This window comes from Acanthochromis polyacanthus, chromosome 1 (assembly GCF_021347895.1).
Source record: "Acanthochromis polyacanthus isolate Apoly-LR-REF ecotype Palm Island chromosome 1, KAUST_Apoly_ChrSc, whole genome shotgun sequence".
Taxonomy (NCBI): domain Eukaryota; kingdom Metazoa; phylum Chordata; class Actinopteri; family Pomacentridae; genus Acanthochromis; species Acanthochromis polyacanthus.
Genome location: NC_067113.1, coordinates 19936703 through 19954206, shown reverse-complemented (window position 1 = coordinate 19954206; position 17504 = coordinate 19936703). Strand labels below are relative to the sequence as shown.

Here is a 17504-nt window from a genome sequence, read left to right as displayed (position 1 = left end):
ATATTGTACTTTTCTATGAATTCTACTTTAAATATATAACATGATCGAAATGCAATGTATTATAAACTACCTGCTGTGGCTATTTGTTCATAATCAAATGTAAAAAATAAAAGGGCCACTGATGCACCTTAGGAATGACTGAATTTTTTTTTTGTGGTTTATTTGACCTCAGCAACAACCTAGATAAATATCCCTTGTGATGGATTATCGTTACATTGTGGAGGTCTTTTGCTGCTTTGACCTACGCGCGACGTCAGTCTCTTCCTTGGCGGATGTTTTCCGTCCGGCGCACTTCCGGGTAGCTCAGCTAGCCGTCGAGACGGAACGGTTTTGACAATGACCAGACGTGTGTAGCCGACAGAGCAGCTTTACAATGAGGAGCATATTGTTAATTGCCTTTCTGGCTCCTTGTTGGGTGAATGGTGCCATTAGGACAAGAATTACCGAGGAGGAAAATCACGAAGAAAACCCGGAGTTCGGTAAGTTGCTAACTTAGCATTTTAACCGAAGCTAATGTTAGCTTAAATGTAACTGCTGACAGTCTTTGGCATTATGAGGCGAAATAACACTTACCTTAAATTCTTGTTGCTTGTCTATTTTTTTTTTACTGAGATAAGCAACGTTGCTATTTTCATAAGTGTTACAAATTATTCAGGCATTAAATCCTGACTAGCTGTCAAGCAAGATCATATATGTCAGAAGAGGGAGCGGATTGTAATTTATTTTTAATGTAAATATTTTTTTGCAGTAATGGTCTGGCAGTCTGTGCAAATACGTTAGTGCTTTTGTGACTTTTTCCTATGTAGGACTCACTAAAAGGGCACTCGGGGAACATACTGGGAGTTTGAACTATTCTATAGCTAAAAAAGACAGGTGTGATTCAACTCAGAAATCAAAAGTGGAGGTAAAATCAGACACCTTAAGCAAAGAGAGGAATGTTACCTCTATACTCATACCTTGTTGCCATGATTTTAAGCGTTCACCTTTCTTATCGTAACTTGGGTAGCAAATTAAGGTAATATAGGTGTGCTCTCTCCTTCATGAAGAAACTGTATATTACTACTGCCATTCATTGAGAGAAGCTGTCTTTGTTGTTTTGTCTTATCGACTGATATTGCTCTAGGTGTTCGTTTCCCTTTCGTTTATTTTATCTTTCTTTGTCTACACTTTTTAGAAAGGCAGTATTTTGTCATATTTGTTGTGTAATGGCGTAGAGGTCAGAAATAGGAAATGATTCAGGTACACATGTGACGATTGCATCAATAGTTACTCTGCTTCTTTGTGTCACCACATTCTAAAGAAGCCACAATCCATCATGCATTGATGTATTTCTTAATGTCTTTATCCCACTAAAATAAACCTAAAATAGACCTTTTAATTTTCACACCCACCTTGAGTGCACGGACTTGGATTTTATATGCTGTGTTTTGCAGTTGTAATTTACATGCAGTTTCTACTTGGTTGTATGTGACAGCTGCTTGCTTTCTTTATATTCCAGATGGTCTGAACTCAATGCTGTCAGATTTTGAGGTGCTGCCACTGTCTGGCCTCCAGCTTCACTCTGTAAGAAAGAGGGACGTCCACACCCAGTCTCACCTGGAGCGACTGGTGAGCTTCAGAGCCCTGCAAAGGTAAAGCACCCTCATGTCTGACCTAACCTCACTCAAAGTACAGTTGTGATTATTTAGGTAATGTTGCAGGATCACAAAGAAAGATTAATAGGTTACCAAGGCATGTTTAGCCAGTCTCGTCAAAAAATGGCTCTCTTTAACCTGCTAGATCACCATGGTAACGGATTCTGCACAGCTAATCTGCTCTGGAGGAGGTTCTGTTCAGAGTTTGGTGTTTAAAGCATTAGCGCAACCAATTTTTTTCCTAAAAATATTCTCTTTAGTGATACAGATACTCAGCTGGGGGAATATCTTAAACCTCATGAGCTGTATGAACAATGTCATGCTGTTAAAGTAGAAAAAAATGTATGTGTTGCATTGTCACATTAACCATTAAATAAATTCTTTGGGTGATGCAGAAAATGCATAAATATGGTTTAACACTAGATTCTGATTTTTATTTATCACGGACAATATTCAGCCAATAACATTATTTCATTTTGATTTGGCCAACAGCTAAAGCGATTTCAGCGTACTCTTTGTTATGGAGGGTTGTCCGACTTAAATGGACCCTCTTTTATTGGGTGTGCCCAGAGCCTGGTGAAGAAGACCTGGGTTAAAATGTCCTTGGTCAGACTAAAATTATTGATCAAATCAGGAAAGATTACCCTTGATTTTTTTTGTTCCTTTGTTTGTGACACAAAAAAATAAAACCATTGTGACTCTTCATACAAACCATAACAGCCATGTATTAATGTTTGAGTTACAATCGATATCATGTTTTAATCTTTTTTTAACTACAGACATTTCAAGCTTTACCTGACCACGAACACAGACCTTTTCACAGACAAATTCAAAGCAGTGTTTGTGGACAAACATGGGAGGGAAGAAAACTTTGACGTTCAGCTGCAGAACTACTTCACTGGACATGTTGTTGGTGAGTGGATGTAAGAAATTTTTAAAAGTATGCTTTTTTGGATCATCTATTTTTCAGGAGTGTTAGTGTACAGAAAACTGCTAAGGCACACCTGTGCACTAATCATGGTGTCTAATCAGCATCTTGATATGGAACACCTGTGAGGTGAGATGGATTATCTCAGCAAAAGGAGAAGTGCTCACTATCACAGATTTAGACAGATTTGTGAACAATATTTGAGAGAACTGGTGATATTGTATGTGGAAAAAGTTTTCGATCTTTGAGTTCATCTCATAAAAAATGGGAGCAAAAACAAAAGTGTTGCGTTCACATTTTTGAGTGTATGTGACGATCGATGTTGGTTTGTCTGTCTGTTAGCAACATTACTTAGAAACGGATTAATGGATTTACACAAAATTTTCAGGGAAGGTCAGACATGACACAAGGAAATTCATTAGATTTTAGCAGTGATGCAGCTCATAGTCTGGATCCACAATTTCTGTATCATTACAAGGTACTCGCACAGAGTCACTGTACCTGTGTCAAGTGGACACTACATCAGCTGCCTGCTGATGATCACATGATTGCAATCCTGCTACAAATCAACCACTGCGGACTTATCTGTCAGAAATCATACAAGGAATGAGCCTTGGCGGAGTACTGCGCTCCCTGACTGCTTTTCTTGTTCTAATAGCCGGCTAAATCCATACTCATTAAAATTAACTAACGTGTAACTTATGTATTTTGGTTTTGCAGGAGAGGAGAATTCACGTGTGCAGGCACACATCGACGGAGATGAGTTTTCTGCTCACATTTTAACGGATGAAGCAGAATATAATGTAGAGGTGAGAATCTGGATAATCATTGTTTTTGTGTCGAATGCAAATATAAGGACAATTGATGCTTAACCATTATCTTTATAGAACACTCAGGGTCAGTCATTTTTTTGCAAGGCATTTAAGAAGCATCTGAAAGGAGAGCCATGTGGATCAATTATCAGCATTATCAAAGCCACAAAGAAAAATCATGAAAAAGGCATCTAGAAGTTGCCTCCACAACATGTATTCAATACAGTGCTGTACTTTATACATTTAAGTAGATTTTCATCATGTTTTTTGGGGACGATAAAAATTATTAATTTTACATAGCTGCCCATACAAGTTGATTCAAAAGACACTGGTTCTGGAGAAGTTCTGTTCTGTCCTCATCTACCTATTGTCATCTCACTTTAATCCTACACATCTGCCTGTCCATAACCTTTGCTAATGATTTCTGTCCCCTCTTTATCAGTCTTTTTCCTCTCATCAACCCTCACCTATAGCTTTAGATCCATATTTTCCTCTGTTGTTGTGATGTCTTTTGTGCTAAAATCTCCTCCACCTATGCATTTGCTGACTCCGATGCTTCTCTGTTTAATGCCATCTGCTCCATCCAGCCCCTCTGGAGGTTTACTGATTCACCAACTGACGGCAGGTTACTGGTTTATCGCTCGGAGGATATCAAGAATCTGACCCACATTGTTTCTCCAAAAGTGTGTGGTTACATCCATGCAGAGGCCCAAGACCTTCTGCCACAGACTGCCAGGAGTGACTGGGAGGCACAGGAGGAGGAGGACCAGGAAAATGGTGAGCTGCTGATGACTGATCCCTTCCAAAAAAAGAGTAGGAGGATAACAAATGTTTAAGGTAGTGAGAAGGAAGGAGGAGGCTGTAGTAGCGAGACAAAGGATGTGGGTGGTAGATTCTGTAACACTTCACTGCAATAGAAAATGTGTATGTATGCTAGGCACATACACACTGCCGACAAGTAGCGATTATGTAAAAACCAGATACATTTTTGATTCTTTTGTGCTGTGTTGGAAGTGTAAAGCATATAACAGTGTTCATGTGCCAGAGGAGATGTCTGAAACACCTCTCACTGGTTCCCGGTTGAAAGCACTCATTGGGGAGATAAGCTGAGGTGAAGGTTCATATGGAGGAGGCATTAAAATTCATGGAGGCTCTGCTGCCCAGTGAGATGACTCTGAGTCGTCACTGGTCTCCCACTGCTTGTTGTGGAAGCCAGCGCAACGCACTCCCACACTTCTGAGTAGTGTAGAGCCAAGTGTGCTGTATGATGTAATGCTCAAAAGCATGTCTTCCTGCTGTCCTTTTCTGTTATACTGAGTGTTCAGAGAATTTAAGGTTTATGATGTTAGAAAGACCCTCTCCTTTATAAGCAACAATTACATTTCCTATATGTTTAACCAACATATTTATCATATTGCATGGCAAAATCAGAATTTTCTAAATTTAGAAGTCGTTATCAGAGTAATGAGTTTTATCTTTTTCTAACACTCCTGAGGTGTGAAGATTTTGAAGTTAGTCTATTTGTAAACTGATTGCTGTTTGGATTTTAGATTCTTGGTCAATTAAAATATGCAATTTAAATGCAGTCACCTTATACATCAAAGACTTTATTGGGAATTCACACTATTTTCTTAAATTTTATAGACCAGTGGCCCAGGTCTTTGGAGTCTACAGTATTGCAAGAGGACAAATTTTAAAAGTTAGAATAGAGAGATGATCTTGAAGTTACGTCATGCTTGGCTTCCATTTTTCATGGAAAAGTACCTTTTGGGAAACCTACTCAAACTACTGTTTGACTAGGTAGGCATTAAACTTAAAAGTTTAAAACTCAGTAGTGCAAATATTAAGTATTTGGAACAGTCAAATGAAGTGGTAACAGATTACACAGAACAGTTGTTTTGTATAAGAGAAAAACATTGAGTGTATCATGTAAACCCCTGCTCTAGGTGGATAGTTGACACTTCTTCTTCCAGCTCTTAGAAATATCTTAAAGAACTCATTCACACTTACCAATCATTTAAGCTTCTGTTATGATATTAAACCTGCTGTTTAGTTCTGTATTCTACAAGGGCAGAACTTCATCAGTCCTCAACCAAACAAACAAAAAAACAAGCTGTGCTGCTAAATGTGAAAATGAGGACAATTAACAGTGGGATACTTGGGCATGGCCTCATTATTTGGCATATTGGTGTATTTATGTACAAAGTCTGTTTTTATGCGAGCTTTTCTTCATCTTTTCCCTTTGTCTGCCTGTCCTTATTATGTAACTCTATCTCCTTCTGTCTCTTTTTTTGTAGGATACCACCATAGAGAGAAAAGACAAGGTCATGACCATAAGAAGAATACCTGCCCCCTGTTACTGGTTGCAGATTACCGCTTCTTTAAGCACATGGGCCGTGGACAAGAGAGTGTCACTCTCAACTACCTGGTTCGACTTTATGATGCTTTGTACAAACCTATTTTAGTAAAACAATGAGAATACAATGTTGTTTGGCCAAATTGTCTTGACAAACCTGTAATCAGTGTGAATAAAATTAGTAGTAAATCAGTGGTTGCAGCATTGTTTATAGAGTTATAGGTGTTAGTTGGTCGTACTATGTTTATGTTTTTTTCCCCTGTTCAGATTGAGCTGATTGATCGAGTTGATGACATTTATAGGAACACCTCCTGGGATGAAGAATTCAAAGGCTATGGGGTCCAGATCCATCAGGTGTGTCAGAGATAATATTATTAGAACAGTGTGGTCTGAATTTGACTTCTCCAACAGCTGATCATCCAACATCACCGCTTTCAGCTGCGTGTTAGCTTTGTTTGATATAGTGTCACTCCTGGAAAACAGGCCGAGAACAACGCTGTCCCTCAGCGACATTGAGAACAGCATTTTTAAGACGAACTGAAGGGCTTTTTGTGTGTGCTTTGTGGGGTAATTTAATTTGTTCCACTGACTCTGTGAATGAATAGAGACACTGTTCGCCACACTGTTGGTCCTGGGCTTCCTCACTGAAAAGATATGCGTTCATGTAGCTGCTGAGAGTTATTTTCCAATTGTCTTTACTGTAAATGTAAGAAGAACTTGTGCTGTCATATTTAACTCCTGTCCCTCTTGGGAAATTTAATAGTTTGAAATTCAAACAACCTAAAATCACGTTGCTGACTGACTGAACTGTTTGTTGCAAATCGGCGTTCTGTCTAATACGTTATCTGCACAAAAACATTTGTTATAGATGTTCTAACTAAACCAAATGTGTACTCTGCTGTATTTATAATGGAGCAGTGATTTAAGAAGTAAATCTAATGTGCCTAAGGCATCTTAACACCTGGATTGTTTTGAATTGCAACAGATATTGAACATAACACAAAATATTCCCCATAATATTACTTATGATCCAGCATACATACATCTGTGGCTTGATTACATTTTTAATTGTATTATTCTGTAACTGCGTTTGATAAAATGTTCTTAAATGGCGTTGTTTGCTATCATTGTCAGATCATTATTAACAAGGAGCCTACAAAGCCTCCCTCTGGCCAAAATGACCTCCGCTGGGTCCACTATAACATGGAGGACAGCCCTGTGGTGGGAAAGGAAGTCTGGGACGTGAAGAAACTTCTGGAGGTAAAAAAGAAAAAAAGGCCAGACGAACAAAACAAACTGTCTCAGTTGAAAAAGTTCAGTGCGTTTTTTTTCAGTCAAAACTTTGGAACTGGGTATGACTGGAAAAGTTATATTAAATTCTAAACCAACACTGGATCAAAATCTGATACACATTCACACTGATGTAAAACTGTTCTGTGCTATTGGAGCAAATAGAAGCTTAGAACATAGTGTCAGAATTAACAAGTTGGTGCTGGATGTTATGAACAGTATTTTGATGTATTTTCAAGTCAGTTAAACTAACTTGGGTGTACAAAAATGTTTTCCTTGTGTCCATTAGCAATTCAGCTCAGACATGGCTGATAAAGCGTCTACTGTGTGTCTGGCCCACCTGTTCACCTACCAGGATTTTGATGAGGGGACTCTGGGCCTGGCTTATGTGGCCCCCTCCAAACCTCAGGCCCTGGGTGGCCTCTGCCCAAAACGTAAGAACACATGGCTACCTGCAAAGGAGCTTTGTTTTGTCAAGATAAGCATTAAGTATTATATATTATATGTACTCCTTTGACACTTGGACTTGTTATGCTACTGCATGTCTATGTTGTTGCATTATTAAATATAATTTCACTCTTGGGAAGTGAAAGGGTTGTGTAATTCTTCTTGTCAATATCTATACTACTCTGTAATGAATATGCTGGCCTGGGAAAGACTAAAATCAAGAGGGAGGTCAAAACCCATTAGATTAAAATGCAACATTGTGTATGTTGAATCTCAGGACGATTGTAAAGCAAAAAACATCCTCATGTCTTCTTTGATTATGTCATTTTGTAGCTTACTATCCAACCCACTCTGTAAAGAAGCCCAGTTACCTCAACACAGGCCTGACCAGCACCAAGAACTATGGCAAAACCATCCTCACCAAGGTGTGTTTTATCTTTCTTTTTCAATTATAATCTCTAGCAACACTAATTATTGGGCGCGCTAGGTTTCAGCCTGGGCGTTATGCAACATGCCATCTTGCCAAGTTTAGGTTCTGAGTAGAGCAGAGTGTGGGTGTTATGAGAATGTTGTTAACCTGTGCTGCATCAGTCTGTTGCTAGCTCTTCAGTGCAGTCAAGTTTCAAAACATTTGTTTGAGCTGTGCATGTGTGTATATAACCTGCATCCTGCATTTTCTGTTTGATAGAATGTGTTTTTTTTTTTGGTGAAATTTGCTCTTACCTAACCCAAAGATCCAGTAGTAAACTAAATGTGTCGTGTTTCACCAGGAAGCAGATTTGGTCACCACTCATGAGCTGGGCCATAACTTTGGAGCTGAGCACGATCCTGATAACATTCCTTACTGTGCTCCTAGTGACGACCACGGGGGGAAGTTTGTCATGTACCCAATTGCTGTGAGCGGAGACCATGTTAACAACAAGGTACCTACCCAAGAAATGTAAAAATGGTGTTGAAACGCAGCACTACTCCATTTCTATTACTAGCATAACTACTACTGGAATATGTCCTAGTTTACAACAATCTTTTGATGCTACACTCGGTTATGGATAGAAGTCGTGTTAAGAAGTGTGAAAGTGCTTGTACAGAAGGCTGAATAACTGCCTCACAGTTGGTCCAGTGAGATTTCTGACTTTTGTTGCAGTTTCAGGTGAACAGTGTTATTGTTTATCTGTTAGAAGTTTTTCTGCTCTGGAAGCTGCATGATAAAGAAAAATATTTACAACAAGATCTTGATTCGCATCAGTTTAATCAATAAATTCATAAAAAGGCTGCAAAAATGTAAAAGCAGCTCTTTATAGGCAGAAATAGTTTTATGCAGTTATTCCTTGGAGATTTATTTGTTGAAACTTGTAGAATTAGATTACTCCATGTGCTATTATCGTCATGACAACGCCTCATCACATCGTTGTTCACGGTTGTCCTGAAGGCATTCTTTTCCAAGTTAATAACTAACCCGCATTTATTCTCCTTCCTCTGCTAAAGCGTTTCTCCAACTGCAGCAAGAGCTCCGTCAGAAAGACGTTAGGGTTCAGGGCTCCTATGTGCTTCAAGGAGAGGAACAGCAAGGTATGTGGAAATTCCAGAGTGGAGGATGGGGAGGAGTGTGACCCTGGGCTACTCCACCTCAACAGTGACAGCTGCTGCTCTTCTGACTGCAAGTTCCTACCTGGTGTACAGTGCAGGTATGAGCTCCAAGTGACAGACATATCAAACATCTGGCAAGTCTGAAGAAAAGAAGTGCTAAATGTTGGATTCATGGATCTCTTCACAGTGACCGAAACAGCCCTTGCTGTAGGAACTGCACGTATGAACAGGCAGGAACAAGGTGCCAGGAACCCATAAGTGCTACCTGTAAAGGCACATCCTCTTGCACAGGTGATCGCCTCCTGCTGGCGTAACATGAGAACTGCACCAATCACTGAAGGCTGTTGGTTGTGGTGTTTGGTGCCTTTTTAAACTGATCAATCAAAAATACTGCAGAAAATGTACAACGTTTTCCTTCACATCACAGGTATCAGCAGTCAGTGTCCACCTCCTGAAAATGCAGCTGACCACACTGTTTGTGTTGACAACGGCCGGTGTCACAACGGAGAGTGTATCCCCTTCTGTGAGGCCATGCAGAACCTTCAGTCCTGTGCTTGCAATGGTAAATTTAATTTGCAACAGGATCATGGGAAAAATGTACTGAGTAATATTGTTGATCTGCGCTGTGACTGTAGACACTCACTGATCATTGGGATCCCAGACTGTATCCCAAACAGGCGAAAACGGTTAATTTGTCAGAAAGATAAATGCTATTTTAAAGAATATTTTGCCAATTATTCACTTTTTTATTATACAAAACTAAGATAGACACTAAGATAAACTGCTACAAGTTTTTTTTTTGTATATGACAAATTGTGGTGCTTTCTGAATGAGTATATTTGATGATCAGTTGAAAGATTTTTGGCGCTGGGCATATGAAACTCTTTAGATAAAGCAAATTCAAATTTAATGTTTTTGAACCAAAAGCCATTTTTTTTCTTATCTTTAAAATTGACATAAAATTTTTCTACATTTCCAGATGGCAGCATCCTGTTAAACAAGTAGTTATTATAGACTTGCATATTATTTGAGTATCTTTATTCTGGTAATATCTGAATGAATGAATCAAGTCTGAATGAATATTTTAGTTTTGCTCAGAAAAGCAAATTGAAGTTAAAGTGTGTACCTCAAATGTTATAAAGGTGTTTTGTTCTTTCTGCTGTGCATCGTGTTCAAATTCAAATGCTTTTTGTGTGGATTGTCTTTTTTGCTCGCAGAGACGGAGAATTCTTGTAAAGTGTGCTGCAGGAGAAAGGATGGGACCTGCTCTCCCTTCATCCAGGACAGTGGAAGCTTCCTTTTCCTTCGCAAAGGAAAACCCTGCACTGTGGGCTTCTGTGATGAAGGCGTGAGTCATCAAACCAGCTCTACCATTACAATTAAATGATGTTCAACTGGTTTTGTTATTGACATAGTCCAGCACTGACAAGATTATGTAAATGCTACAAAGCATTTACATTTTGATCTTTCTCTATTTGACTGAGTTAACTTTCTCTTGTTAAACAGGGAAAGTGCATGAAGCAGGTGCAGGACGTGATTGAGAGGCTGTGGGACTTTATCGACAAGCTGGACATTAACACATTTGGTAAGTCGGGTACAACAGGCTGCTTTACAATTTAAAGAACAATATCAGAATGTGGGGGAAATTTCCCCAAAAGCTAAAAGTAGAACTTTAAAAAATGATTGCTTTGTGTTATAATTGAGGAGTGCAATAACTCAAGTTCAAACCTGATTGTCTTGTCACTCTTTTTTTACTCTGTCTTTTTGTTTTTGTCTGTTCTGTCTTCTTCCCATCCTCACAGGGAAGTTCTTAGCTGATAACATAGTTGGCTCAGTCGTGGTGTTTTCCCTCGTCTTCTGGATTCCTCTCAGTATCCTGGTTCACTGTGTGGTAAGAAACTCCTGGACATCTGTAGTCCCCATTGTGATGAACGTTACTGAATTACTTCAAGTACCAACAGTCCTGTCTTCCGTATCTTCCTGTAGGACAAACGACTCGACCAGCAATATGCAGAGAACACAAAGTCCTTCTATTATCCTCCAAGTGTAAGTTCCTACTCTTTCAAAAGCTCATGTATGATCCTGTGCACTAGCCTTGCTGCGACACTAACCAAACTAATCCAATCCCACAATGCTTTTCTAAACACTGACACCTTTAATAAGGGAATGAGAGCGAGCATGAAAGGTTACTGTTGAGAATGAAGTATTTGTGTTTATTTCTGAGTAAACTTCATGAGCTCCACTGTTAAAACTAAGGTGTTAGGACAGATAAACTCAATAAATTTCCTGCTTTAAAGAAAATACATAGGATTATATTTCCCAACAATAACATCCAGATTTACTTTTTGCATTTTTTACTTGAAATTTGTGTCTGTGTTTTAAACAAGCTTAAAATAAAAATTATAAAGCAGTTGTATAGCTGGCTTTAGTCATTCCACATAGGATCTGTATACGTTTTAATTTTAAATGCAGTAAAAGCATTTTTCTCAATTAGCTTTTTATTTTGTGTAATCATGCTAAAAACAGAATATTTTAGGTTTTAGCTTGTCTTGTGGGCTGCTGTCTATCAAATCCACTCTTTTAGCTGAACACTTGAACTCTGATTCTTTGTTTTTTTGTATTTGATTGCAAAATCGAGGCAAATCTAGTGTGAAATTTCCCACAATTTTGAAAATACAACAGTAAGAGCAGGGCACAGATGGGTTTAGAATCTGAAAGAGCTCTCTCTTCAAACTGTGTGAACCAGCGGTCAGACAGTCCCATCAGTAATGGCCTCACTGTCACTGCTGGGTTTTATCAATGACCTGTCCATCACTCTTTGCCTTCAAACCGCAGCAGATGGTGGAAGTTTGTAATAGAGCTCCCGCCATAGGTGAGTGTGTGTGCCATGGCTTGGTGTTGCGATGCGTTGCCATTGAGTCCATGATGATGCATGGTCAGTGGCCCACGTTTGGGATACTCCTGCAGTCACTTACTCCTTGATGTAATCACTGATCCAGCTGCACATCTCCAGTCCTTAGTCTCACTTCATTAAACAGTAAAAGTAAGGTAGGACCAGTTTAATGCCACTAAATAGCTCCAAGTGTGTTCCTCTGCACAGATGTCATCCATGCAGAGTTATTGTCTGATCAGAAATTACCTCAAGAAAGCAAGATTGCATTTTAGGAGTATTCAAACAGCGAGACGACCGAACAGGTTGCACCTTGTTGTCTGTTGTGAAATCGGATGCAGTGTGTGTCGGCGTTTTAAGTTTGCATCTGCTGCTGTTCAAAGTCACAACAAGATGAGGGTAATGTTTTTAGGTGATTGTTCTTACTTTTGTACTGTTCCTTTTTCTTTTTTTGATGGCTGTCTGCACTGTGTTAAGTCTTTTTTAGGCTTGACTGGGAAACTATAGACTGAGGGTGCGTTCCTCTCTAGACCTTTCTCACAGCAGACATTTTGACTTGTTAGAGTGGGATAAGCTCAGAGGAAGCAAATTACATTCATGCTGGTTTATTCCATTTAGGTGTGCCATTACGTTCTGCAGCATTGTGCATCATGAACAATATTAAGGGCCTGACATCCCAAAAACGACCACAGCCAGAGTTAATAGTTGCACCTCTGTTTGACAACTCAAAATGTCCACAAGCAGAAAGGTTTATTTTACTCATTCCCACCTTTAAATGAGCTAATAGGAGTGTTAATGGGGACGGAGATAACATAAAGGTATTGGATAAGGGTTAAATAGTAAAATGGTGTTTGTGTGTTAAACTACAAAATTTAGAATAAATGTGGGGTTGTTTGAATGTAGCAGAATGCAGTAAAAAGGGAATGGATCCCACCTCAGTCAAAGACAGACGGCTTTGATGTGCCTCTTTCTCACACGTTGTCTTCGCTCTTCAGAATCAAGACATGCTGAACAACCTCGAGTCAGCGTCCGTGCGCATCGTCAAGCCTCCTCCGCCTCCCTCCTCCTCCGCCGGCCGGACCGCGCCCTCCTCCCAGCTCCCACAGCCTCAGCAGCTGAGCCAGGTCCGTGCCCCTCCCACGGCCAGCAGCAGCAGCAGTACCCCGGGCCCCACCGCGAGCTACGTCCCCACCCCGGACAGCGCAGGGGGGCTGCGGATGGCCACCATCCAGGAGGACACCAGCAGCGACTCTCACCCGGGAGAGGAGGGCCTGTCGGACGATTTCACAACCGCAGGAGCCTGCTCGTCGGCTACGAAATCCTCCTACGAGGATCTGACAGAACAGAACCCGCAAGCCAGGGACCGGCGGCGCCTCAAGAGGCAGGACTGCATTGACACTAAAGAGACAGAATGCTGAGAGTAATCAACCACAGTGTACATGCACCGGATGTTTGTTTTTTAGGGAACACACAAATACATGCAGCATCGTGCTTTTTTTCTGTATCACATCACAGTATCTGGTAGTCTATTATAATACGCCTTTTGTAGATCAGATTTCAGTGTTCTGTTGTGTTTCTTTAGTCTTTAACTTACACTGCCTGTCCATACAGATGATACCTGAGAAGTCTCAAATCCCTCGAACTGCAGATGGAATAATTATGTAAATGAATTTACATTTTTGTGCCTTCTGGGCCTTGGCCAGTTGAAGCTCGGGAGGTCTGAGAAGGTCTAGGACATAAATCGGCCGCGAGCTGGTTCCTCAAACACAGAGTTTAATGATCATTTTCTCTTTACCCAGTGGCTAAATGTGTTACTGAATATGCAAATACTTGCCAGGTCGAAAAAAGGAGACTAATGATTCAAGTGAAAGCCCTCCAGATTAAGACCAATTACTTTGCTAGTGCATCCTGTGATATATGTAAAAACTACTGGAATCACCACAGTGCAACCTTTCCAGCTGGTTCCACCAACATGTCAGCGGGTGAATATACAACATGTTATGGATGTTGTAGCTGTGGTTATTTTCCAAACATTTCAGTGTGGGCTTCTTAAATGAAGAGTGTTTGTCTTTAATCTGTCATTAATGCACTTGAAGTATTTTTGAACATCACTAGAGAATTGAAGTTTTCTATATGTTCCTTCTACACCGTTTCATTTTAAACTGCAGGCTTGTATAATATTTAACTCCTGCGTACTTTGATGCAGCATTTTAATCCTGTTTAAGGATAGAGCAGCAGTTTCTCTAGTGTTAAATTAATTTAGAAGGTGAAAATTAAAGTGAGAAAAAGTTCTATTATGTTGTTGAACCTGTAGTTGTGCAGTGGTTGATCCTTGTATGAAACATTATGGTGCCTTTTTTGGGGGGGATTTTGTGCCTAACTGCTCCGTGCTGACTTATTTGTGTGCAGGAATGACCATCACATGACATTCTGAATTCAAGTTTTCAAGTGCAGGATGCTCAAATAATACTTTTGTCTGGTTTAATGTCCTTGTGCCAATGTGAGCTATGCGCCTTTTTACCTATTTAATGCTGTCTCAACACTGTTATCTGTATCCGATGCTGAACCTGTAACGCGTATTTCATTGTAGGTCAAGAAAAATTGGTAGATTGTGCAGCTAACTTTAATTCTGCAGGATGGATGTGAAAAATAGTGAACAAAGTTAACCTGCAGTGTTGTATCGAATATTGCTTAATAATCTTCATAAATGTCAATCACACTTTTGCTTTTATTTTTTTGTAAAGTTCTAGTGCATTACCGACACATCTCAAAATAAAAAATCCTTATTCATTTTAGACACTGGTACATGGTATGCATTTGACATTTTTGTTAATATAAAACATCCCCGCTGCTTAAAGTAGCAGTCCAGCGTTCGGCTCTCTGCAGCTTTAGCCGTATCTTAAAGGATTAATATCCAATTAAATGTTCTCTTCTTCACTGATCACATAGTAGGCTGCTCTCGGGGCTTTTAGGGTCCACATCTCCCCAGTAGGGCAGGATGAAGGGCAGGTCGGACAGACGGCTCTCCAGCAGCCCCCAGAGGTGTTCGGCTACAAACTGGTTTCCTTTTTCTGAGAGATGCAGCCCATCAGAGAGGTAGACTGTGTAGTCCTGCAGATCGGAGGATGCAGAAAACAACATCTTTGAAGCGATGCATTTAGAGCAAGGCAGTGAAAAATCTCAGAAACATTAGCTAAAGATAAAGATCATCACATCTGGGTAATTTTACGTCTGTGGCCAAATGTAATTATTAAAAAAATAGGGCTACAAACAAGGGTTGCAACTAATAATTACTCAGACGTATACAAATGTAAAAAAAAGAATAAGGTCATCTTCAAATATCTTACATCCAAGTAAACAATTTCTACGATATGAAACAGAGAACCAAATTCTTGTATTTTGAAATTCATGAAAAACATCTTTTACACACTTGCTTGAGTTAACTAATGGCTACTGAGTTTTGATTTCGACTATTCCTTTCCTTCCTGTTACTCCTTATCTACAAGCACTGATGCAATGTCCTCACCTGTCCATCTTTCTGCATGAGTGTCCAGAGGTCCAGGACGTCTGAACCGCACTGACCCGCTGCCTGGACACACGCCTGTGCATACTGCCCCGCGACAGAGTTGTGGCGATTGAGAGAACACCCTGGAGGACGCGCAAAGAGACACTCGTGATCATAAAAATGGTCAATACGGGAACAAGAAAGGAGAAAAACTAGTGGGTCTTAGTGTTACCTTTAAGGATACACTCCTTCTCCCAGGCTGGCTCATGAACAGGAGGAGGTGTGATGAAGATAACTCTGTCTGCTGAGACGCCGGCTGAAGTCAGAAACCTGCTGATCTCCTTCAGGTTCTCTGAATATTCCTGCAGAGGGACATGCTGCTGTGGGTTCTTATCTGTGAACGACAATAGCGTGGATAGAACAACCATTTTAACATGACATATTTTGGTGGAAGAAAAGAAATGCTAAAAATGTTTCTTAAGAACATTCACACAAAAAAAAAACAACCAAAATCCTGCCAGATTTGTTGATTTTTATGTGAATGTTCTTAAAGAAAATATTAGAAGTTTCACTGATATATATATAACCACTTTAGATATTTTTAGGATTGTTTTGGAAGACTCTTTACTCCATCCATCCATCCATCCTCTATACACCGCTTTATCCTCATTAGGGTCGCGGGGGGTGCTGGAGCCTATCCCAGCTGACTCGGGCGAAGGCAGGGGACACCCAGGACAGGTCGCCAGTCTGTCACAGGGCTACATACACAGACGAACAATCACACTCGCATTCACACCTACGGACAATTTAGAGTACTCAATGAACCTCAGCATGTTTTTGGACTGTGGGAGGAAGCCGGAGTGCCCGGAGAAAACCCACGCATGCTCAGGGAGAACATGCAAACTCCATGCAGAAAGATCCCAGGCCCAGACCGGGATTCGAACCAGGGATCTTCTTGCTGCAAGGCGAAAGTGCTAATCATTACGCCACTGAGCAGCCCGACTCTTTACTCATTTTTTCAAAAATATTTACAAGAACTGCTTGCCAAATTTGGGGAATTTTTCTAAAACAAGACGACATGGTCATCAATATCCCCCGCCACATGTGATGTCCATGAGTCTATATCCAAAATAGTGATCAAGGGCCATAACTCTGTTAAATATTATCGCACAGGTCTCATTTTCGAACTTGATCAAGGTGTCCATGGTGTGAAGCTACACACTAAATTTCGTAATCATAGCTGTAATAGTTTCCGAGAAAAGCTGTCCCCTTCATCTCGGACGGACGGAGGGATAATAAAACTTTTAAGGGAAACTCAAGAAATGACTGGAATTTTCTTCCTGAAGGTTTTGCAAATTTTCAGAAATTTGGGGATTTTTTGGGCTGAATTTTTAGATTTTTTTCAGACAAGGAAGCAATATTTTTTTCGGTGCCCGTAGATGAAGACAACAGGAGGGTTAATAAACATGTTAAATGCTCCAGGTTTCCACAGTGAGTCTTCACCTTCCAATGAACAGTCGTTGGCTCCAAAGAAGACGGTCACAGCTGCTATCTTCTTGTCTTCAGAGTTTTGGCTACTAATGAAGCGAGGCAGAATAATCTTGGCCCATCTGGAGTTGTAGCCAGACAGTCCTCTGTTTACAACATCACATTTTCTGAAGGGAAAATAAAATGTCAGATTTTGTGATTAGTCCAAGGAGTGGCATCTCAGAGATACAACTGGGTCAGTTGGTGTCATTTCAGGTAAGGGTATAGTCAAGTTTATGTACCCAAGTCAAGTGTACCAAATGCATTGGAATGGGGTTTGAGAGTTTCCTTTCTGCAAACAAATTAAATGTAAATTATTGAGGATTATTGAGGATATTAAAGATGACAAACGTTGGTGATATGTTGACCAGGAACTGCATGCTAAATACAAAATATGGACACCCTTGCAGGAACTTTTAGGGGGCCACAATACCATTCTTATTTAAAAATGTTTTACTTTTGTTGCAGTAGCAAAACTGAGGTATCTGGTTGAGCAAATTAACCATTCGGATGAGCAGGAAAACTCTT

At 40.1% G+C, this 17504-nt stretch overlaps 2 protein-coding genes across 4 annotated transcripts in view; one reads left to right on the top strand and one right to left on the bottom strand.

The window, feature by feature from the left end:
- Positions 1-256: 256 nt before the first annotated feature.
- adam17a (ADAM metallopeptidase domain 17a) lies at positions 257-14739 on the top strand. Of its 2 annotated transcripts, XM_022221396.2 has the most exons (20): positions 257-479; positions 1499-1631; positions 2414-2547; positions 3283-3371; positions 3962-4151; positions 5672-5802; positions 5998-6084; positions 6865-6990; positions 7310-7454; positions 7801-7892; positions 8238-8390; positions 8953-9152; positions 9242-9345; positions 9482-9616; positions 10272-10402; positions 10561-10639; positions 10857-10945; positions 11041-11100; positions 11890-11926; positions 12940-14739. In XM_022221396.2, the coding sequence occupies exons 1-20, from the start codon at positions 374-376 to the stop codon at positions 13338-13340; spliced, it is 2622 nt and encodes an 873-aa protein (XP_022077088.2). In that variant the 5' UTR covers positions 257-373; the 3' UTR covers positions 13341-14739. The 2 variants fall into 2 exon arrangements, with proteins under 2 accessions (XP_022077088.2, XP_022077093.2); XM_022221401.2 differs by lacking the exon at positions 11890-11926 and having other exon boundaries at positions 258-479.
- iah1 (isoamyl acetate hydrolyzing esterase 1 (putative)) overlaps positions 14655-17504 on the bottom strand; it is a 3572-nt gene continuing 722 nt past the window's right edge. For both annotated transcript variants that reach the window (XM_022221408.2, XM_051946020.1), the window contains exons 4-7: positions 16953-17104; positions 15682-15843; positions 15471-15592; positions 14655-15055 (exon numbers count right to left, since the gene is read on the bottom strand). In XM_022221408.2, the coding sequence (XP_022077100.1) occupies positions 14879-15055; positions 15471-15592; positions 15682-15843; positions 16953-17104 (613 nt within the window). In that variant the 3' untranslated portion in view covers positions 14655-14878. The remainder of the gene's footprint in view (positions 15056-15470; positions 15593-15681; positions 15844-16952; positions 17105-17504) is intronic.